The sequence below is a fragment of the Saccopteryx leptura genome, chromosome 1 (assembly GCF_036850995.1).
Source record: "Saccopteryx leptura isolate mSacLep1 chromosome 1, mSacLep1_pri_phased_curated, whole genome shotgun sequence".
NCBI lineage: Eukaryota > Metazoa > Chordata > Mammalia > Chiroptera > Emballonuridae > Saccopteryx > Saccopteryx leptura.
The window spans coordinates 30,003,471-30,028,183 of NC_089503.1; the positions used below are offsets into that span (position 1 = coordinate 30,003,471).

Genomic DNA, 24,713 nt, shown 5'->3' on the forward strand with positions numbered 1-24,713 from the left:
CAGGGGGCTTGTTGAAATGACTTTTTTCTCCCTCACTCGAGTCCAGGGGGAGGAATTGTGTCAGTGTTTACTTGGCACCTACTGTGTGTCAGAAACCAGGACTCTCACAGCGGTCTGTTCCTCTCCACGTTCTGTATTGTTTTGATATAAGGAATGGAAACGTCCTCAGGCTGGCTGGCTGGAACAGAGGCTGCGCTGTCACCCAGCCTGAGGAAGAGGAACCAAGGGCAGGCTGTCCCATGCTCTTTCATCACCATTCAGGAGCCGCATTGGTGGTCTCATTCTATTTCATTCTTTCTTACGGCGGCGTCTGTTCAATTCAGAGCTCTGCTTCTTCTAGACTGACCTCACCTGCTCTTCTGTTCCGTGTTTGGGCCCAAGTGGCTGTTTTTACTCCATTCACCTCAGGCACCCCGTACTGTGCCGTCTTTAGCTGAAATTCTCTGTAGGACATCAGAAGTTGTTTTTTTTTTTATCAGCCAATGACTTTTCTGCCCTTGGGTCAGGATGCATCTCTTGTCCACTGTGGCCAGAAGGGACAGAACTTGTGGGCAGAATGAGTAGAATGGGGATAAAAATATCTGTTTGGTGCATCTTTAAAACAGGAGTGATCCTTCCCATTTTCCAGATGAGGAAACTGAGGCTAGTGGAGGTTAAGTGATTTGTTAGAGATCATATAGCCAGCCAGAGTCAGAGGCAGGAGTCAGGGACAAGTTGGGACTGACGCTGTTCTGCTTTCCACGTGTTGTGCCTGCCTGCGACACCTCTGTTGTCTGTCGCACCAGGTATAAGAACAGGGCAAACTCATCAGCAAGGCTGAGTGCTGGTTAATTTGGGTGGGGGCCCAAGGACCACCTGGGCAGTGTAAATGACACCGCTCTGCCCCATTCTCTTCTTCCTGTGTTCATTTAGGGACTTTGAAATAGCATGTCTCACCCTCCAAAAATGAGGGATGAAAGAGGATACAGCTTGCTATACCCAGCTTTGGCAATGGCCCCAAGAAAATCTGGTTGAAGTATCATAAGAAGCATCTGTAGGGCTCTGACAGTGGGGCCTGATGAGAGAGGAGACCCACATCAGCACCTTCCTCACTGCCAGAGGAAATGTGCCTCCACTCACTCACCAGCTGTATGCCTTCAGGTAAGGCAATGACTTAACCTTACCCTCTGTTTCCTCATCTGTAAAACCAGGATGATGTAGTCGCAAAAACTAGGAGAGGCCGTGCGTGTCCCAACAAGTACAGTCCCTCACATAGTAGTCATCCAATGACTATTGTCCTCCCTTGCTCCGTCTTGTCAAGACACTAAGTCCATGGCCTTGTAATAATTATAGCCTTGATGTTAGCAGTTACTCTGGGTCTGAGAAGCCCCTGGAAAGCTCTGCTAATCGAGGGACTTTGGTTTTTATTTATCCAGCAGTCCTTTCCTCCTTTAGGTAACAGCACCCCCTTTCTTCCACACGCTTCTGCCAAGGCTGCCCATTCAGCACCACACCAGGCCTGGGCACTCAAAATAGTCATCTGTCTGGCCCCCGTGATTGGAGCAAAGATGGGCACGTGGCTAAGGGTGGACCAATGAGAACTCATATTCAGATGTTGGCGGGCTGGAGCTTTCTCCCTTTGGGAGGCGTGTTAAGTTAGGGTGGTGCGGCCTTGAGGTGTCTCCATCCTGCCTCTACTTGCAGTAGGAGGACGTGTCCTCCGGGGCAGAGACAAGCAGCCTTAGAGAGGGAGCAGGACCAAGCTAGTTTTTGAGAACACTGCCTTGATCCATGGTGTCCTGAGACCACCCTCAAACTTCTCCTTTTCCAGATGAAGGGGTTGAGAAGTACAGACTGGTTGTTACAAATATCACGAGGATGTAAAGTATGGCATCAGGAATTAGTCAATAATATTGTAATGAGTATGTACGGTGCCGGGTGGGTAGTGGAAATTCTGAGGGAACACTTTGTGAAGTATATGAGTGTCTAATGCTGTACACCTGAAACTATATACAAACTGATATACTTTTTACAAATTTATTTATTTGTTTATTTATTTTTGTTTTTTTGCTTGAGTTCTTTAATTTTTTTAAAATTGATTTTAGAGAGAGAAGAGAGGGAGAAGCAGGAAGCATCAACTCATAGTACATCTCATAGTTGCTTTTCATATGTGCCTTGACCCAGTAAGCTAGGAGTTTTGAACCAGCGACCTCTTTGTTCCAGGTTGACACTTCATCTGCTGCACCAGCAAAGGTCAGGCATGATATACTTTTGAATGTAAACTGCAATTAAAAAAAAAAAAGCACTAATTCCATGGGGGAAAAAAATTATCCTTTTCTGCCTTTTGAGCTGACTGTCTATCACTTGTAACTGAAGATCCTTGAGGAAAACAGGGACTCAGTTTCCCTTAGCCAGGTGCTTGGAGGAGGCATGGTTCAGAGCCTCCTCTGCCAAGACCTCTGCCATCCAGAGCCTGTCAGCCATTGGAGGCCACAGACGACCTCCTGTAGGAGTGGCACCACTGGGCGACATTGTTTTCTCTCGCTCATGCTCTCCCAGAAAGTAGGCAGGAGCTCTGAGGCCCTGTTCTTTCCCTTTGTCCCCTCCCAAGCCACAGATAGTACAAATGCAGGGCCCCTGACGACCCACTGGGGTTATCCTAGCTGTGGCCCAGCACCTCCTGTTAGTCTGTCTGGATACCCCTTGAAAAGCATGCTCCATTTCCTATAACTAAACCGTTTAATTGGATTATAGACGCTCGCACTCACAATTTCATCGGTATAGAACCATCACCGATGAGATGAAGTGTGCTGGCTGCTGCAGCCCTGACACAGGAAGTCCCCATCCCTACCTTTGTGGGTACGAGGGTTTGCTCTCACCCACGTCTGAAATCTGTATCTCTGCGTGGACCCCCACGGTGGCTCCCCCTTCCTTTCCTGTAGGCTCCCCTGGACTCCACCCAGGCATCGACTCATCTGGAATTTGTCCGTGCCTCCTTTAGCCCATTTCCAAAGGGATCCTTGATTACAAGTCCCTGTATTTTCCTGACCAAATACATGGTTGTTGGTTTTTTTTTTGTTTGTTTGTTTTTTTTTTGTATTTTTCTGAAGCTAGGAACGGGGAGAGACAGTCAGACAGACTCCCGCATGCGCCCCACCGGGATTCACCCGGCATGCCCACCAGGGGGCGAAGCTCTGCCCACCAGGGGGCGATGCTCTGCCCCTCTGGGGCATCGCTCTGTTGCGGCCAGAGCCACTCTAGCACCTGGGGCAGAGGCCAAGGAGCCACCCCCAGCGCCCGGGCCATCTTTGCTCCAATGGAGCCTCGGCTGCAGGAGGGGAAGAGAGAGACAGAGAGGAAGGAGAGGGGGAGGGGTGGAGAAGCAGATGGGCGCTTCTCCTGTGTGCCCTGGCCGGGAATCGAACCCGGGACTTCTGCACACCAGGCCGATGACGCTCTACCACTGAGCCAACCGGCCAGGGCCCCAAATACATGGTTTTTAATGAGGCAGTCTCCAGGGATGGGCTTTGGAGTCCAATAGACTCCAATAGTCTGGATTTCAGTGCTGTCATGCACTAGTTTTGTGACTCAGCACCAGCCTCAGTTTTCTCATCTATAAAATGGGGATGCACTAGCATTCCCAGGTGGGCCTGAGAGGAGATTCAGATACATGGAGCTTGTGACATTTGGCAACAGCTCATTCCTCCTGGATTTGTTTTGTATCAGGACTGGGTGCCTTTTGAGTCATGTACTGGTGAGTGTTTTTAACAACCAGCATATATGTACATTCATTTTACTGATAAAAAAGATGCTTGGCACACAATTTACAAATTCCAATAAAAGACACAATCCCCTTTATCATAAATTCTTGTTGATTTTCAGAGAACGCTCTCACTGATCTTCGGCTGAATTCTCCTATCCCTAGCTAGCTAACCTTTAGTTGCAAATGACAAATAAGTACAGTTCTGGCATGAATGTCGGTTGATAATTTTGTTCATGGATATGACTAAGAAGTATGTTGTGAGCTAAAGAAGAATAGATTTTGAATCCTGGAAGAATATTTTTTCAACTTTTTGTGTGATTCACACTTTAGACATGATACATTTTTATTTAATCTGCATTATTAACATGTTCTCAAGTCTTTAGTCTAGTCCAAGGATCAATACTCTATGGTCCTTGGGCTAAATCTGGCTTCCTGCCTATTTTTATAAGTAAAGTTTATTGGAACACTACCAAGCCCATTCATTTAAGTTGCATCTACAGTGTGTCCATAAAGTCATGGTGCACTTTTGACCGGTCACAGGAAAGCAACAAAAGACGATAGAAATGTGAAATCTGCACCAAATAAAAGGAAAACCCTCCCAGTTCCATACCTATTCAGTGCAGTTCAATGTGGGCTCACGCACAGATTTTTTAGGGCTCCTTAGGTCGCTATCCCGTATAGCCTCTACAGACTTGTCACTGACTGATGGCCTACCAGAACGGGGTTTCTCCACCAAACTGCCGGTTTCCTTCAACTGCTTATCCCACTGAGTAATGTTATTCCTATGTGGTGGCGCTTCATTATAAACACGCCGATATTCACATTGCGCTTTGGTCACGGATTCAAATTTATCGAGCCACAGAACACACTGAACTTTCCTCTGTACCGTCCACATCTTGACTGGCATGGCCTTGGGCTGCTCCGCTGTATACACGGTGTTACGCCATCATCTGCGCATGCGCACGTGCTGCCACATCATCCTACAGAAACTGGGAGGGTTTTCCTTTTATTTGGTGCAGATTTCACATTTCTATCATCTTTTGTTGCTCTCCTGTGACTGGTCAAAAGGGCACCATGACTTTACGGACACATTGTATGACTGCTTTCGTAATGCAAGAGCAGAGTTGAGTAGCTATGGCAGAGACACCAGGGCCCACAAAGCCTGAAATATCTTCTCCCTGGCCTTTTACAGGAGAAGTTTGCTGACTTACCTTCCTTGTCAATAAAACAATAAATCAGTAAAACCAATTAATGAATAAGTCAAAACGATAAATGTGTCATGTTTGCTGATTTCCATGGTGTAAATACTCCCATCATGGAGAATTTGTCCAAGTACTAACGTCACTGAATGCGGAGCTGGGAAGAGCTGCTCGGTAGCCCACCGTCCCTTAGCGTTCTTGCTATGCGCTGGGTAAGATAGATGTGAAGGGCCTCAAGAGCGTAAATCATATTAAATGCAGTGAAATAATTAAGAACGACGAGTTTTGAGTATTTATTACTTTGTTTTAATAGCAAAAGAAGAGAGAAGGCCTCTTGAAAGTGAATTCTTGCTGAGAGGAAGTATCAGACTCAGTCCCAGAGCCTGAGAATCAAAGGAGAGAGGTGGTAGGGCCTTCAGGCCACTGTTACTTTAATCCACTCCAGTCCCAGCCAGTGGCTTGGTAGAAGTTGCATGCCTGACTGGGAAAGGGAGCTTTAAATAAACCGGAAAGAGTTGAAAGGCCTCTGGCTGCATCAGGTTTGCTACGGAACCCCTCTCAGTTGATGGGTCTCAGACAAGTGTAGAGCGCTTCCTGACCCCTGGTGCCGCAGGCATAGGGACACTGTCATCGGGGGTGCAATGGCGACGGTGGTCACCCGGCCTCTGGTTCAAGTGGGGCGTTCCATGGGTAAAAGAATTTCTGGTCACAAAGATAAGAATATTTCCTTCAGGAAGTATATATAAAGTGAGATAATAATGTGCTGGGCACCTTGCACAGGGCAGGTAGTTAATAAGCGGAGTCCATTCTGCTGCTTATTTTCCCTCTCTCTGCAACCCCAAGACAGCTGTGCCTCAACTCTACTATCTTGGTCCCTAAGGAACTTGACTTAACCCCCAGGTGCACGAAGGACGGGCGTCCAGCCCGGGCCACGAACTGAGCGTTGGTGGAAAGAAGCTCGTGTCACAGTCAGCTCTTGCTGTGTAACAATTCTGTGAAGATGATAATGATGAAGTTTCGTTCCTGAGTCTTCTATTTCCTAGCTAGTTCTTTTCCTCACAGGTGGGCTCACTCTTGTGCCTGTGGTTAGTTAGGTGTCTTTGTTGATCTTGGCTGGACTCATATGTCTGGGCTTTGGCTGGAACAGCTGGGGCAACTTGGCTCTGTTTCATGTGGGCTCATTCTCCAACAGGCTGGCCAGGGTTTGTTCTCCCTGAGGAAGGGTCTAAGAGAGCAGGCAGAAGCGCTGCAAGTCCCTCTTGAAGCCTGTGCTTGAAATTTGTACAGTGTCACTTGTACTGTAGTCTATTAGCCAAAGCAAGTCACAAGGCTGTCTCTGAGTCATAGTGGGTGGGAACTATGAAGTTACAAGGCAAGAGGAATAAATATGGCTGGCGGGGGGGGGGGGGATATTAATCAAGGCTACCAATGAATCAATCTATGGCAAAGTCAAAGTGTTTGGAACCACTTGCATTACACTTTCCCATGTGGAATACATACAGGATTCCTAAATAGGGCCCCTGAAGGCTCAGTTTCACTGTAAGACCCTCTGTTTCTCCAGGCATCAAAGGCTATTTATTGTCTGGAACTTTAGAGTTTCCTCTTCAGGAGATCACGAATTTGTCTATTTTCTTACAGTCTTCCTGAACATGAACTACTTGGGGAAAGCCTTTGCTAGATTGATGAAAAACTCTGGGAACTGAATGTGTATGCATTTGGAATTTTATTACTTTCAAGGGTGTATGACTCACTACTCAGATATTTCCAATGGAGTCTTACCTCCTCTCTAATTTCTCTCCTTCCTTGCTCCCTAAAATCATCGCCTCCTGGTTTTCTTCCCATCCCTTGTCCCCTCAGGGTCATTTGTTCTGGAGCTTCCTTCTTTATGTGTCCCTGTCACAGACCTTGAAGAAAGAGTTTGAATGTAGGTGGTCCGTTTGGGAGGTGATCCTAGACACACCAGTACGGGAGGAGAGCAGGGACCCAGGGAGGCGAAGAAAGCAGGAACAGCCCATGACCGAGGAGGTGACTGCTGTCCACAACTCGGGCTCCATCGCACCGGGGCTTCTCTGAGATGGTGTGGCACATGCTTGAGCTGCCCCTCCTAAAGGCAAGGAAGCTAGGAGAGCTATTCTCCGACTCCCGTCGTCACTGGCTGAGGGTGGTTAACCCTGGCATTTCTGGCCCACACCAAGCTCAGCCTGAGAGAAAGCCCCTGAAGGAGAGTTTCACCAGGATGTCACCGGCACATGGGAATCAGGGCGTGCTGAGCAGAGCTGAGCAGGGCTCTGAAGGCATCTGCCACCGCCCCTCAGAGGCAGGCGTTGCTCTCTGCTCGCTTCTCTGCCCATACCCAGTGCTCTGCACGTGCAGTCTCATCTGCTTGATGACTTCAACACCCCTCAGCTGTATACCAATAATCCCCAACCACACCCTCTTTCTCAGCTCCAGGACTATTTCCCACAGCCTACTGAGCTTCTCCTCTGGGTGCTTCACAGGCATCTTGAAGGAAACACTCTGATGCTAACCCATCACTCTTTTCTGCCTAGCTCACCCCACCCCAGACGTTGCTTTTATAGTCTCTTTCTTGGTGGATGACATCACCGTCTTTTCATCCTCCCAAGCGAGAAATTTCAGAGGCATCTTTTTGCAACAGCCCAATGCTCAGTCCTTTTGCTAGAGCTATTTTTATACAATCTGTTCACTCCACTGCCCTATAAAAGATTTCTATCATCTGTTGTAGAAGACACCTCTTGAAGTATCTGTCTTGCTCTCTTAACTCTTGTAACTTACCCTTATATTCACAAAAATGTATGATTCCCTTTATATACAGTCATGTTATCCCTAAAATTATCCCCACCCTCACCATAGCAGTTAATTGAACAAGCTGTGCTAGTTAGATTCTCCTTGTGAATTGCAGCTAAAAGTTCTTGAATAGAGAGAATGTGTAACTTGAACTGGGGGTGGCAATGTTTTTCTTGCCATACTGATGGAAAAGATAGAAGCTGTGATTGCCATGTTTTGACTGTCTAATAGCTGTTTGGGAAATCACCGTTCTCTCATTCTGAGTCCATGAGGTTCAGGTGGGGCTGGCTCCTTCCAGAGAACTCTGGTCCCCTTGCTACAGTGATTGGGTTAGGGTTGGACACATCACCTAGACTTGGCCAGATGTTACCAGAACAAGCAGGCTTTGAGTTGCCCCTCACTGCAGAGCCTACCACAGAGATGAGATCCGAATGGTATATGAGTGTCTTTGATCATACTGCCAGCAACCTGAGAAGGCAGGGGACTCGGGTCCAAAAGAACAGCCTTAACAATCTTGGCTGACTGGCTTGTCTATATATTTTGGAGAGGTTAGTGATTTATCATAGAGCATACAGTCAGTCACAAAACAGTGCATAGGAGATGTGAGACAGGTTTGCTAGAGTGCCTTCCTAGAATGTCTTCCTGATGCCAGCTCAGATCTGTCTGGCGTTATCTCTGAAACAGCTGAGGTTTTGATGCCTCTGGGAAATTTCTGCAAGAGAACTCCTTGTATTTCTTAGGCAACAAAGTTAAGATTAAGTTTTGTCAACTAAGCTTCTAGTTATCTATAGTGCTTTAACAGCTTACATGAAATACTGTGACTGAGTCCTTACAAAAAAAAATTATTGTAATTTAACCCCTTATACAATCAAGAGTGCTCTACTCCTGGCTACAGTGACCCATTCAGGAATAGGTCTCTGAACCAACATTAGGCCAATCAGTCATTGCCTGAATTTGAACTGAAACTTTCAGGCAAGAGGTTTGTTTGTTTGTGTTTTTGGTTGCAATTGTTAGCACTATAGATGATTTGAGATGAGAGTGGCCATTTTCACCTCCACTTAAAAAGACAGCCTTCTTGAAAATGAAGCCAACGCAGAAGAGAGTGGAATGAAATAGTAACAGGATCCTGATGATGTCCTTAGATGCCTGCATCAAGCAGTGCTTGAAGTGGTATTTACTCCTAGATTTCTCTCTTCTTAAAAACTTATTAGCATATACATGACATGAAATTTACCATTTTAGCCATTTAAGTGTACAGTACTGTGGAATTAAGTACATCCACATTGTTGTGCAACCGTCACCATCATTCAGTACCAGAACTTTTTATCTTCCCAAACTGAAACCGTTCAACAGCTCCCACTCCACCCTCCCATAGCCACTGGGAGCGTGATGATTCTAGTACTTGCCTATAAGGGAAATCATATAAATTTGTCCTTTTGTGAGTGGCTAATTTCACATAACAAAATGTTTTCAAGTAGTAACATGTGCCTAGATTTCACACTTTTGAGAGCCAATAAATTCCCTTTTTGACTTGAACTATTTTGAATGATATTTCTATCATATCACCCAAAGTTTCCTGGTAAATATAAAATAGACGTGAGGAGGGGAAGAAAAAGAGACGAGCCCTTCTGGCTTTCTAGTTTTCAATTCTAGCACCTACCTAGTCCTGACTGCATGAACCCCCTTGAGGTCTCTAAAGAGGTGGAGCTATCTTTCTCTCTGAAATGAACTCATTTCCATTAAAACAAATAAGTTGGAGCCATCACAACTCCTCATTCCCTTTAAGATAAAGCCTGAACTTCTACAACATGGTATAAAGGGCCTCCATCTTCAAGCCCCGTCACCTCCAGGTGAACCCTATTTAAAATCCTCATTGAGGAGCTCACCATTTACCCAATAATCCCGCTTTCTCGTGTGCCTCTCTGCCTCATATTACCCCCTCTGCTTAGAAGATCTCTCTTTTCCTAAGCAGAAAACTCCTACAATGGCCTTCACCACCCTGCTCAAGTGTTACCTTCTGTCTGTAGGCTTCTCTGAATGTTCATTCTTTCAGCCCACTGACACCTAGTATTGCAACTGTGTGTAGGTTTCTTCATCCTTTGAGTAAGAGCTCCCGAAGGGCCATGGGTGATACTTGCTTCTTTTTAGCCGTGAACCTGCCTGGCACAGTTGCCGACAGTGACTTTTTGGTAAATAAATGAATAAAAATGACTTCATAAGCCTCAAACTTGGCATCTAAATAATTAGTGCACTCAGGGCTTTAAAAATAGTTTGTCATATAAGTAGGTTAAATATGTTCCCTGAAAGCTTTTTTAAATATTATTACTTTTACTATTAATAAAAATTCAGAGCGAATCTTCAGCCTAGTATAGCCACATTTAGCAAACATTTCTAAGGGTAGAAACTGAGACTGAGGCTTGACCGTATTTGGTCTGATGTGGAATAGCACTTTCTGTGGCCTGACTTGTACTTAGCAGTATGCATTCTTTTTAAGGATATACAAAGTGGGTCACTTGCTAATTGTGTTAGGTTATTCCTTAATCCTTGTATTTCAGGATGAACTCACGAAATGATGGATTGTGACATTATGTTAAAATTTACCTCCTTTTAAGGGGAGGCAGGGAGGGAGATATATTCGGGGGTACACTTGTAACTATGTAAACACAACAAATTAAAATCAATAAAATAATTTACCTCCTTTTGCTGGCTAGCTTTGTCTTCTCCTTTTCCCTACTCCCTACAGCTGTCTCCCACCAATTTATTTGAAAGACATGTGAACTGGACAGTCTAGCTAAATAATGCATTTTGTTACTACAGTATCTTTTCCATAGGTTGCTTTAGATTCAGGTATTTTTGTTCCTGTGGAACTCATAGAACATTTTCATAGTCCTCTCTAGCCTACCGTGGCTTTGGAAAGAAGAGAGGATCTTTTGTCAATTGAAAAGTGCCATGTCTTTGCTGGGTTTTTTTACCCCATTGTCTTAAGGTTCATAAGTATAAACTATTTTCTCCAAATTTCTTTAAACACCTAATTCTTTTTTTCCTGCAAAAACAGTTTTTATGACTTTGTCATGCTCATTTTGGAAAATTTGGAAAAATTCAGAAAAGGATAAAGAGGAAAAATAACATCATAAATAATTCTACAATCAGAGACAGTTTTGTTAATATCTTGGTCTAGTATTGCTAAGATATTGTGACTTTCTGCATTGCATTATTTTTAAATAAATTTATTGAAGTATAACTGAGACAAGATATGCTGTACATATTTTAAAGTGCACAGTTTGATGAGTTGGGGCATATTTGCACACACAGTTGTGAAAGTATCACTGCAAACAAGATAATGGACCTCACTTCCCCTTCCTGCCCGCCTTCAGCAAAGTTTCCTGATGCTCTTTTTGTAATTTCTCCTTCCTGCTCCTCTCCACCCCCATCCCCAGGCAACCACTGGTCCACTATCTTTCATTAGAGATTTGTTTGCATTTTTTGGATATTTATGTAAGTAGAGTTATTCTGTCTGTGCTCTTTTCTCATCTGGCTCCTTTCACGTAGCGTAATTATTTTGAGTTTCATTTGTGTTGTTCTGTGCTAATTCTTCTTCATTAATGAGTAGTATTTTAGAGCATGGGTGTATTATATAATATATTGTTTGTGGACTTATGGACTGACCTTTGGGTGGTTTTCAGTTATTACTAATAAAGCTGCTATGAACATTCATATGTATACTTTCATTTCTTTTGGTTAAATAGCCAAGAGTGGAGTGGCTGGGTCATATGATAGGTATATTTTTTACTTTTTTTCAGGAACCTGCCAAACTATTTTCCAAAACAGTTGTATTGTTTTACATTCTCATTAGTAGTATATGAGAGTTTCAATCCTCCACATTCTTGTCAACACTTGGTATAATCCATCTTTTTCATTTTAACCATTATAATGGGTATGCAATGGGCTTTAATTATCATTTCTCTAACAGCTAATAATATTGAATATCTTTTCATGTTTTTATTGCCATTCATTTCTTCTTTGGTAGGGTGTCTGTTCAAATTTTTATGCATATTTTTAAACTGTGTGGTGTGCCTTCTTATTGATTTGTAAGTGTACTGTATATAGTCTAAAACCAAGTCCTTTGTTGGATGGGTTTGTTCAGTATTTTCTCTCAGTCTGTGTCTTGCCTGCTCATTTTTATAATAGTAGATTTTAAAGAGCCAATTGGTGAAGTCCAATTTATTGATTTTTTCTTGCTAGCTTATACTTTTGGTATCTTATTTAAGAAAATCTTTGCTAAACTCAAAGACCCTAAGATTTTTTTCCTGTTTCCTTCTGTATGTTTTTTAAGTTTTAACTCTTAAATTTTTATCTGTATCCAATTTTTAGTTAATTTTTATGTATGATGTGAGGTATGAATCCAAGTTTATATATTTTTGCATATGGTTCTCCAGTTCCAGAATCTTGAATAATTTTATATCATTTAATAGTACATGTGCTAGGATGAACTTGGTATCTCTGCTGTGCCATTAAATAGTTGTGTGACCTTTTATAGGTTACTTTGAATCCCTTCTGGGCTTTTCTGGTTAAGATCAAGAAAGTCACTTTGGCTTTTTGCATCTCAGTTTAATAATCTGTAAAATGGGGATAATAGTTATTGACTCTACCAATAGTTATTAACCCTATCTATCTGACAAGATTGTTAAAGAGATTAACTTGTGATGAACAATATTATTCATGATATATTTTTTCTCTGAAAAGTTGGAAACTTGGAAGCCAACCCTGATTTCCTCTTCACCATCATCGCTACACTCAGGCACATCGTAGGACTTTCTGGAATCTGCTGTCTCTTTGAGACTCCTACTTTCACTGTCCCAGTCATGCTGGACTCTTTTCTCACACAGACTGTGACGATATCTTACTAGCTGGAAATATTATAACTGGGATATATTCTATGTTTGCTGTACTCAGACCTGACCTTTCTGCTGCCCCCATGGTGAGCCAGCAGAATTTGTTGATCATGTTATCTTCCGCTTAAACTGTTTCATCTGTAGCATCAAATCTAAGCTTTATGCCTGGCACCCAGGCCCTCCCTGCTCTGACCTTTCCTCCCCTCTATATGAGGAAAGGTCATCTTCTATTGCTCGAGCTCACCCCTTCCTCACTCACTGGCTCTCACTCACACATACACCCGCACATACCCGCATACACCTTGCCCTTACTCACCTCCGTGGGTCTTGGTTCCAGCTGTGAGATTTGCTGCTTCCCCGTGTTCCCAATGTACTCTGACCCTACCTCCATGCCCAGGGTGTTATTTTGTCTCTATCACATGGCATTATAAGTACAGTTTGTGTCTCTCCCATCAAAATATAAGCAGCTCAAAAACAAACAACAGCAATAACAACAAAAAACCACTGTTGCTTCATACATTTAAAAAAAACTTATTTTTATAAGAGTTTATTTGAGTCAAAACTGGCAACAACTGCCAGGCAGCAAGCGCTCAAATGCTCCATTTTTACTTGCTGCTTCCATAGAGTCTGGCCCAGATTAGAACCAAGAGTTGTTTCAAGAACTAAACATGATGTCGGATAGAGATGACTATTTTTGTGAAGAATTATAACAGTTTAATGCAGAAATGGCTTTTGGAAATCATCCAAATTGGCATTTCCTCACCCAGATTCAGAGTCAGTGATGATGGGACCTTCCCACCTTTGTCCCCAGAATGAGAGAAGAAGAGGGGAAAGGGCTGGAGGTACTGTGAGCCCCTAATGTGCTATCTTGCCTGGATCATGGGCGAGTGCTGAACTGGGAGATATGAGGTGGGAAGAGAGGTTATTAAGGACAGATTACTTGTTAAAAGAAAAGTAAAACTTTCGAGTAGATGCACAACGTGAATGTAGTTATTGTCACTGAAAAATGGTTAAGGTAATAAATGTTTATGTTGTGTATATTTTACCACAATTAAAAAAAATAGACAAGAGGTAAAACTATACAGTAGAAGAACTGGACAATAAATACCTTAATCAAATGATTAAAATTAACATCACCGATAAAGGGCCAATGGACGCCATGGTGGAGGCGGGCCTAGAAGGGCTTTTCGGCACCGGGACACTGTAGCATCCCCGCAGAAACACATAACCTCACTCCGACCGTGAGGAGTGATTGGACAGACCCAAGTTAAGGGACTTGCTATTCCATATGTGGCCTGTATTCTTTAAAATATGTCAATGTCATGAAAGATACAGACAGACTGGAGGACTATTCCAGATTAAAGAATGAGTAAATGTAATACAGTATATGATTCTGGACCAGAAAAAGAAAGACATTTCTTTTATTATTTTTTTTTTTAAGTAAAACACCTTATGGGACAACCGGTAAACTTAGAAAATAAACACCGCGCGCTAACCGACTCCGCCACTGGAACTTTTAACTTAGAAAATAAACTGTAGAGTAGATACTAGTTAAATGTTAAATTTCTTGAACTTGATAATTATACTGTGGTTTGGAAGAGGCTATCTTTGTTCTTAGAAAATGCACCCTGATACATTTAGGGAAAAGTGGCATTCTATGTATAGCTTATTCTCAAATTTTTCAGACATAATAGAAGTTAGTGGTGGAGCCCACGTGGCATCACGCTCAGAACGGATGTCTCAGCATAAAAGGTATGCAGGAGTGCTTTGTACTGTTCTTGAAATTTTTTAGTAAGTCTAAAAAAATTTCAGAGCAAAAAATTTTTTAAATTGCCTTGGGATTGACTAAATAAACGTTACATACATACAAGGGCATACTTGGCATTCATTAAAAATAATGCTAAATATACATGAAAACTGTATAATTTTGTTAACCAGTGTCACGCAAATAAATTCAATTAAAAAAATAAAATAGTGATAAATATATTCATTGGTATGGGAAATGTTCAGGAGACATAAGTGACTGAAGGGAGCACGCTGCGGCACCATCTTGGTTTTGTTCATAACAAGACAAAGGTATCTTTTTCTGGAAAACAGTCTGAAAGATGTGTACCAAAATGTTAATACTGGTTCTTTCTGAGTTAGGGAATAAAGAGTAATTTATCTTCTCTTCTTTCTCTACTTTCTAGTTTTCAACAATATGCATACCTTCATTATGCAACAAAATTAATTATTTAAAACTCACAAAGAAACAAATGACAAAACAAAACAAAAAACTTTTAAAGCCAACCAAGTGCATTGACTGATGGGGACCCTCTGAGCCGGAGCACCTGCCTTCTTCAGTGACCTCTTTCTGGGGCCTAAGCCCCAAGCTTTTTCAACTTCCAACAACATCACATTGTGGTGATTAAACAAAAGAAACCTGCTTCTCCTCCAGCCTCTGTCTCCACCAAATTAGTCTTCTCTAGATAGACAGCCCTCTGGCATATTTAGTTTCTAAGTTGTTCTCCGTGTGTGTTAAGTGTTTTCTGCTACCTGATTGATTTAAAATAAGATCTTAAACTGTTGCTGCTGAGCCTCCTGGAATTTTCCAGAACCGATTGCAAGATGGTGCATTTCAGTTGCCCTCAGGGAATCAGTGGGTGTGGGAGGCATCACCCACCTTCCTTAACTTCTGTCCTCACCTTTTCTCGGCGGGCCCAGGAATGGTCACTGTATCCCTGGCCTGCTCAATTTCGAGGGCTTGAAAGGTGTAATGGTCACTTTTCAGAGCTGTTCTCTTTGAAATCTCTCAGTCAGAAAGCAACTCCAGCAGAGGCAGTAAGCACGACATGATGATATTATTAGTGCGTAGATTCAAAGTTTCTCTCTAATCGAGTCTCGCGGTCGGAGCTGTCTCTAATGGTTGCTTCTGCTTCTGGATGTCCAAAAAAATCAGATCATCATCTACCACATTTACCCTTTAAGCTTGTGTTTTCCCGTTAATTGAACATAATGTCACGGTCTTCTTATTTTTGTTCAAAATGTTTTAATGAATGTTTCACGTCTTTCATGTTTTGGTCTTGGGTTCTCTATCAGACCCTTTACTGTTCAGTTCCTGAACACGGATTTGGAGATTTTTGCTTGTTATATATTGTGCCTCTTGAGACATGTTAGATTTTCTTGTCATTTTGACATTGATTTCCCAGAATGAACTTCCCGCAAGAACACAGTTGCCAGGAAAGCGTTCTGCTCTGACAGCAGATGCTTTTCATTAGGTTTACGCAGTCTGGGGGCCCAGTGCATGCACTCTGAAAATCACAGCAGCAACGATCTGCAGCCAGCTGGGTCTGGGCATCTTTCTAATGTGGCTCTTGTCAGCTCATCATTCTAGCTTCTTCCATTCGGAGATAGGCACCCCGGTTTAGAAATGCCAAGTGGTAAGGCAAGATAAACCTAGCATGGGGTAAAGGCTTATTTAGATATTGGCTGCATTTCACATCTTGCTGATTTAATTCTAAGAAATCTTTCTTGTTCCTTAGGATATCATTTTTCCTTAAAAAACAAAGCCAAAAAAAAAAAAAAACAAACCCAAGCTCTGGCCGGTTGGCTCAGTGGTAGAGCGTCGGCCTGGCGTGCAGAAGTCCCGGGTTCGATTCCCGGCCAGGGCACACAGGAGAAGCGCCCATCTGCTTCTCTACCCCTCCCCTTCTCCTTCCTCTCTCTCTCTTCCCCTCCCGCAGCCGAGGCTCCATTGGAGCAAAGATGGCCTGGGCGCTGGGGATGGCTCCTTGGCCTCTGCCCCAGGCACTAGAGTGGCTCTGGTCGCAACAGAGCGACGCCCCGGAGGGGCACAGCATCGCCCCCTGGTGGGCAGAGCGTCGCCCCCTGGTGGGCGTGCCAGGTGGATCCCGGTCGGGCGCATGTGGGAGTCTGTCTGACTGTCTCTCCCCGTTTCCAGCTTCAGAAAAATACAAAACAAACAAACAAACAAACAAAAAAAACAAAAAAAACCCAACCCATAAAACTAACCAAAGGAAAACCTCAGTATTCTTCAAGTCATGGTTGCTCAAATATGAGGTCAGAAAACATTTCTTCCCATTTTCCTCTTAGCTGCCTCTCATCCCTTTCAGAAGTAAAACGGCTTTAAATGTTTTCCTTGTAAATTTATTTGTCTAACTGGTCATCTCCCTTAAGGTTGGAATAATATTCTTGAAATACTCGACAAACCCAGACCCACAGTTACACCCAGATAGAAAGTGGCACAGGACCCCAAGGATGCCAGGCTGAGTGGCAGGTGCTGAGGCAGAGACCAGCCCGGAGAGTGTGGTGTGACAGTGAGGGACTGGAGGGTTCATCAACAGCCTCCGAGACTACAGGGCTTTGGGGAAGCCCCTGCTTTCTGATGGGGGTGCTGTTACTGTCACACACTGACCTTTGTGACAAGTGGAAGTCAGTTGGCCAGAAAGGCCCAGGTGTGGTCCTGCTTGAATATCTCTGGAAGTCACAACTGTTGACCCCACTGCTGCCGCCCAGCCCAGGTCTCATCTCTCAGCGGGCTCCTCGCAGGGGTCTCTGCAGCCTGTCTTACCATCACCAGTCTGTTCCCTGGAAGGCTACTCTTAAAATGCTAACATGATCGTGACTCCCCTTTAAACCGCCACAGTGGCTTCCCATGCTGTTAGGCTAACATCCAATCTGTGCACGGCCAGGCCCTGCCTGCCTGCTGCCCCGCCATCCCCTGCAGGGCCTCCCTGCCTGCCTCCATCTGGGTCAGGCTCTTTGGTTATAGCATCTCATGCAACCATATCCGTCTCCTGCAGAGCACTTACTCTCAGCTTGTATTGACATATTCGTTCCTGTTTCTCTTTGATTAAGTATAAGCTCTGCCAGAGAAGAGAAGCTGTCATTGCCTTGTCACCAGTGTCAAACCCAGCAATATGGCTACGTCAGTAAAACTTAAAGTGAAGTCTTGGTGGGTCTACCCATTTCTGCTGAGGAGGGCTGAGCTCTCTACAAATTGGTAAGCTTGCATCATGGCCACAAAGGGACCAAGCAAACTTCCACTGTACCTGTTGGGCAAATGCCTGTCTATCCCGACAATGGAGTGCACAATGCAAACCACCTGAAGGAACAATACAGTGGTCTTTACCCATAGTCCTCTGGGAGATCACCAGTGTCCACAACCCAGTTGGCTACCAGGGTCCTGACACAAGAGGTGTTCCCAAAATAAAGGAAAAGTTTGACCCCAAAACAAATGTATGTCTCTGCTCCGAGAGACCAAAACTGTTTACAAAGGTCAAGACTCAAACCAACAACAATAACAACAAAAATATTTAAGTTCTGGCAATCGGCCAGGACATATAAAATATGTATTGCATTATTGAATTGTATAAAAATCCTATCAGGCCTGGGTGATTATCTCCATTCTATTTATGAGAAAAGCTGAGGCTCTAGGACATTGAGTGACTCATTGAGGTCACAGAGCAGCGGGGCAGTGATTCAAATCCCAGTCTAATGACTTTAGGTCTTCACTAGTATTCTACACTGCAGGGTGACATTAATAGAAAGGACTGATGTGGGAGTTGGCATGCAATTAATTTTAATTAGCCTTCCTGTGCCTTGAAGACCACAATCATTCTGTAAAGGCAATACCCAGATAGGCTTGACCGAAGGTAAGTTATTTATATAAAGATACACAGAGTACATTCCTAAGTGTTAGTTTCCTCATTTTAATCTTTTAACTTTATGCATGCTCACATTGACGGTATATTCTCCCGTCGTCTGTATTTCTAACTTACAAATTTCTCCTAATAACCAGCCCACCTGCTAACACGGCCCTGGCAGGACCTCCTTGCGCAGACTCCCAAGGCCCGAGTTTCCCTTCAGCTGCCTGTGATGCTCCTTGAAGAGTCAGCACGGTTGTGGGGCCATGTGGCCGAGCCGGTGCTATTCTTAGTTTCGAGGAAGGTGGGCATGGACTTCTGGCCAGAATCCTACCCTGGTAGTCCAGGTAACTGACCACAAGCTATGCTGTTTATAGAGAGTGACAAAAATAGCTCCCCTCCTCTGAAAGGTGTGTCTGTGCCACATGCCACTGAACTCCTATCATTTGATGGAGACTTCGTTCCAGACCTCAGGAGGCAGCAGGGCTGGGTCCTCACACAGACCCAGAGCACCACCTCCCCCGTGTGCACACTACCTCCTGCTCCAGGGGCACGCAGGGCCTGGGGAGGCACCAAGGCAGGGCTTCAGACCGGGGTCAAGGCAGAACCTAGTTATGGGTGCAAGGAAGAAGGTAGGGGTGTGAGAGAGGGGAGTAACGTGGTAAGACTGTGTGACCTCAGTGAGTCACTCAATTCCTAGAGCAGGGGTCCCTAAACTTTTTACACAGGGGCCAGTTCACTGTCCCTCAGACCGTTGGAGGGCCGGACTATTAAAAAAACTATGAACAAATCCCTATGCACACTGCACATATCTTATTTTAAAGTAAAAAAACAAAACGGGAACAAATACAATATTTAAAATAAAGAACAAGTAAATTTAAATCAACAAACTGACTAGTATTTCAATGGGAACTATGCTCCTCTCACTGACCACCAATGAAAGAGGTGCCCCTTCTGGAAGTGCGGCGGGGGCCGGATAAATGGCCTCAGGGGGCCGCATGCGGCCTGTAGTTTGGGGACGCGTGACCTAGAGCCTCAGCTTTTCTCATATATAGAATGGAGATAATCACAAGCCGGATAGGATTTTTTAACAATTAAATAATGCAATGCATGTTTTATATGTCCTGGCTGATTGTCGGAACCCAACTGTTGGAGTGGGTACAGAATCAGGGTAAGATCATGGGCATCCGATCTGAATCTGAGCTGTGAATGGCCCAGGGGCTTCCTGGTCCCCGAGCCTGGGCGGGAGCTGAATCTGGGAGTAGGGAGATGAACGGGCCCGGCGAAGGGGCTGGAGTGTAGACAGACTCTGCCCCTTTCCAGCTGCATGTAGGTGAACAACTCACTTCATCCTTCTGGGATTTTCCTTATCAAAAGGGATGGAGGCCTAGAAAAGCAACTCTCATGGTAGGTGAGTGCCTCAGAATCACTTGGGAGCTTGTGAAAGTCGGGCTGCCCGGGCCCCTCCTTGCAGATTGACTCAGGAGGTCTGGGAGGACACTGGAGATCTGGAGGCTCCCCAGGTCCCCAGGAGATCCCGATCCCCACTAGTGGTGGAGAGCCCCTGTACTGCCTGTTCCCCAAAGGGTCTGCCGACTCCAGCGTCCCTGTATTCTGAAGTTTACCAAATCTGGGATAAGAAAGCATGGAGGAAGGCACTCACCAATGTGATGATTAGGTAGCAGCACAGCCAGACATTTTATCAGTCACTTGTTGCATTCTAAGAAATCCTCAATTGGAAGCTTAGCCAAAGCCAGTTTTTCATGTGTAGCCTGCAAACCTGCATTCAAATTTACCCTCTTCTATATTCTCTCCTTGGTGATCCTCCCCTTCCCATGGTTTAATTACCCTCATTCCCAGAGGTCATTGACTGGGGGCCAGAAAGACAAATACAGGCAAATGATACATGACTTTTGTTTCATCGGCCCAGTATTTTTATAAATCTGAATCGGTCTGGGACAGACTGGGCATTTGCCTTCTAACCCACCACACCCATGTGTATTACACTAGCCAGCACAGTGGAGGTTGTTGAATGAATGAATTCATTCTAAGAACTTCCTGACCAAGGGTATAACCGACAGTACAGCCAACTGGAGAAGTACTGTTTTTGTAATAAGCCTTGAGCAGCTACTTGACTCTTTAGAGTATGTACACATATATAAATGCTGATAAAAACTAAAACTCCCCCAAATATGAAACAATGGAAAAAGTTCTTCCTGAGTACCTTATTGTTACCACCAACCACTCAGATTGGGTTATGAACTAGCAAGCAGAAAGTCTCTATTGTCCAAACATGATAAAGCTGTCATGTAGCATTGGAAGAAAATGTAATTCTTAAAGTCACAAAAACAATGAAAGACAATGCAATTCACCCACTGGACTAAAATGTAGATTCTTGGCTTCGCCATCTAGTAAGCCAGAGTGGAAGACAAGGTATACAATACACCCCTGCCGGGGAGAGCCGGAAGCCTGGGCCTGACCCCACATCCTGCCCCCACACCTTTGGGAAACTTGTTCAGCCTCTCCACTTACCTTCTCTCCTGGAAAATGGGAAAGATGAGACCAGCTGTGCAGGGCTGTTTTGAAAACTGAATACAAAATGTAATGTACCCAGCACAGCCCTGGCAGCCAGGTGCTCCTAGAGGGCATTGTTTAAAAGGACCTCTGCATTTTAATTATTTAAAGGTATTCTGGCTGGGCTCAGGGGCACAAAGAGCTCATGAAATTCTGCTCTCTCGGCGGGAAGAGGTGCTATTTCTTTCTTGTCGGGGACCTAAAAGAATGAGGAAAGTGGTGGCAGAGAAATAGGAACGCATGGGAAATGGAAAGGGGGGATTTGGTTCACACCGGACCTAGCAGTCACCTGAAGGGCAAGCCTGTCCTTGTGCTTTTCCTGTGTCCCTTTCTCCCCCTCTAGGAATTCATGAGGCAGGCCCAGGGAGGGCTCCGGGCGGGACCCTGACGGGCACAAGAAAGAGCTGGGCTATCGGCTGCTATCCTCTCCCGTGCTTTAAAAAAAAAAAATCCCATTCAGGCATTTTAAAAAATCACATTTTTTTCTTATTTCATAGGCATTTCATATTCCCTTTAGAAAATTCATTCTGAGCAAAATGAAGAAAAAAAAGTTATCTCAAATTCCACTGCTAGATAACTCCCCAAACCATTTTGGAATCTAGCCTTTCTCCGTTGTTTCTGGGCAATAAGCACATAAACATATTCTTGTAAAATCAAAGAGGTCGAATGGCACAATGTGTTCTGATACCTGATCTTTCCCACTCAGCAGCTTTCCATGTCATGGAAAGGTATCTCCTGTCATGATGGTGACCTCAGGGGACGCCCAGGGTGGCCGGCCGCAGGCCTTCCCGGTGCCCTCCCTGGGCAGAGACACACAGTTTGTTTCTGGCTCCTCTTGGTGAACAATGATGCAGTGACCGACTCTACAGTCAAACCTTTATACAAACCATAATTGTCCCCTTACAGCGAATTCTCCACATCCAACCTTCACTTTTTTAAGGGGAAAAAAAAAGAAAGACAAGACGATGTGATTAAAATGTTTAAATCGTAAATAGGCCTGTTTGGCAAGAGGGGGAGAGGCTGTAACTGGGCATTATGCTTTTCATTTCTGAGTCTGTTCGACCCCAAATTTATTTCAAGTGCAGTGTCATTTCTAGTCAACAAACTTAAGAAATAAACAAAGCACAGTGCCTGTCCTTAAAGAGATAACAATCTAGGGGCACAGAGACAATAACCACCACTAAAAAATGAGGGTTTTTCTCTCTCTCTCTCTCATTTTACACAGAAGTACATGGCTTTTCATGATAAGAAGTGAAGGCAAGAGGGACACAATAATATTAATACTAGCCAATGTTTCTGAGAATTGTTCATATATTAAATGGCATGCTGGATTAAAGTCATCATTTAATTCTCACAGTCAGTCTACTAGGGCGTGCTACGGTTATGAACATTATGGTACTGAAGAAATTGAGGCAAAAGGAAGGTAAGTGATTTGCCCAAAGTAACTCAGCTAGTGAGGGGCGGAGCTGGGTTTGATCCCAGGCCCTTTGACAGTAGTGCTGCCGACACCCTCTGGCGTTGGGCTGGAGAGAGCACCCTGGTGACCTGGGATAAGCACTGTCTTTTAACTTTCTAGGTACTGTGGCCTGAACACCAGCCTGCTGACGTCCCCCACCGTGGGCTTCTTTGTGACCAATCAGTGCACCTACCACTCGCCCATCGGCTTCCCGCAGGTCCCGGTGGCTGCGCTGGCCGTGGAGAGAGTGGGTCACTCCAGCGTGCGTTACCGCCTCGCCTTGTTCCCGCCCAAGTCCCCCAGGGAGCCGCCCGCGGTAGATCACCACGACCTCTCTGACGGCTTTCCCTCGGGCCACCCCAAGCTGGCGCACTTTGACGCTTTGGCCTGTGCCACCGGCTCCGCAGTCCACGTCTTTGTGAGTCCAGCCACCGGCAAGCCCATGGGCCTTCCCGAAGACTTCAGAAGGGGCCTCCTGAGGCTGGGGGGGCTGGCTGCCCCGTGAGTCCCCTGTCCGTGGACTTGTGCCTGTTGGAGAATAAAGTTTAGATTACTCTCTAAATGATTTCTTTGAATTCCTTAGCATGTATTTTTATCCTTAAAATCACTAAATTGGCCTAAAGACATTCAGCTAATGAGTCCCTTGGACACCTGGGCCTGCTCTCCACGTGCATCGCAATCTCCTACGTCTGAGCAGCAGGGCCACGTACTTCCTGTGGTTTGCGATCACTGATCTGATATGACTCATTAAATGTCCCCAGCTTCTTACAGTTGATAACCACATCAACTCTTTTTTGAAAAAGATATGAATTCTTAAAAATAAAAGGCTTTCTTTTATGTACATATTTCACACAAAAAACACACCTTTGACAATTTACTGATAAATCTAAAACTTCTGACAGTCACAAATGCCATGCATTGAAGTTTAAAAAGTGAGGACAAAGGAATAGAATCTTTGATGCTGCAACGCATCCGGATTCTACTTTGGTGTGATAATGAAAGGGCTCCTATTTGTTGTGCTTTACCGTCCTTGCTGTAAATAATTCTGACGTTGTCATTCTTCAGATGAGAATGCTGAGGTCAGGGCAGGAGTTCTCATCTAACCTCTGCCTCGCTCCTGTGACAGGGGACACTGCAGGCTTAGTCTCTCTGGGCCTCAGTTTCCTCCTCTGGAAACATGACCCCCAGTGACCTTCTTCAGTTGGATCCCTGAGTGACTCTTCATCTGCTTTCTCTGCATTTCATTCTAAATCCCTGCCACATACAAATAGCTTTAGAATATGGTCGCCAAGACAAAAACAATGTAAAATGCTATTCCTTTGTCACTTAATTCATTCATTTTCAGCTTGTGATAGATCAATTTTGAGGTTTTAAAAATGCTTCACACAATAATTCTGAAACTCAGAAAGACTATTAACCAGCAGCCTTGTGCTTTCTAGGCCTTGATTTATCTGACCTTTGGCATTTGACCTACTCAGAAAGGTCACCAGGAAGAACTACTTTCAATTGCGTCTCCTGTTTTGGTCCTGGCAGTTCTGGCACGTGCATGGTCACACCTCATCTTCCTAGCTACTCTGAGAGTTGGATATAGCTGTTGTCCCCATCATACAGTCAGAACAGGCTCCTCTGCAGGAAGGTGACCTGCCCAGGTCACAGATCTCTGGTGAGGCCGAGCTAGACCTTGCATCCGGCCAGGCTATTGGATGGTCTTTCCATGCCACCGACTCTGCCTCTCATCCCAGTGGCTCTGAATTTTCAAATTAGCACTTGCATTGCCACAAATTTTTTTAATTGCAGTAACATTAGACGTAGCTTCACCAAGAGGCTCTTAAATTGGAGGCAATATAGTGGGGTGATGAAGAGGGTGGGGTCCTCCTAGATTTGTACCCTGGATCTGCGGGGGAACCACAGTTCCGGTTTGCCCAGGATAGTCCTGCTTGTCCCCGCATAATGGCAGGCCAGAAGAAGAGCAGAGTAGGTCTCTAAATCCCTAAGTGGGCAGGCCAGCTTGCCCAGGATTTGGGGAGATGCTAATTAAGACTGCTTCCTTCACTGGATGAGATATTGGGGTCTGGACAACCAATTATAGAGTCACTTAATTTATAAATTGTGTAACTTTGGGCATTATTTCCCATTATAAAACTCTCATCTGTAAAATGGGGAAAACAGTACAGTTATCTCTGTTTACCAGGAGTCTACTCACCATGGTTTCAACCAACAGTCAGATTGCTCTTCCTGCTCCCTTGAAGTGAGATGTGGCCATGTGACTTGCTTTGACCAGTGGAAGTGAAATCACTTTCAGGAGGGACCACATTTGCTGGCTTGTGCTTAATTCTGCAGGGGACGTGGGTGGATGTGGAGACACGCAGCTGAGACCCCGCACCTCAGCTTTCACAGGCA

At 44.5% G+C, this 24,713-nt stretch overlaps 1 protein-coding gene across 2 annotated transcripts in view; it reads left to right on the forward strand.

Annotated features, from left to right (window-relative positions):
- The window catches only part of LOC136391945 (uncharacterized), a 189,735-nt gene extending 166,869 nt beyond the window's left edge, over positions 1-22,866 (forward strand). For both annotated transcript variants that reach the window (XM_066363874.1, XM_066363883.1), the window contains exon 3: positions 22,434-22,866. In XM_066363874.1, the coding sequence (XP_066219971.1) occupies positions 22,434-22,818 (385 nt within the window). In that variant the 3' untranslated portion in view covers positions 22,819-22,866. The remainder of the gene's footprint in view (positions 1-22,433) is intronic.
- Positions 22,867-24,713: the final 1,847 nt, after the last annotated feature.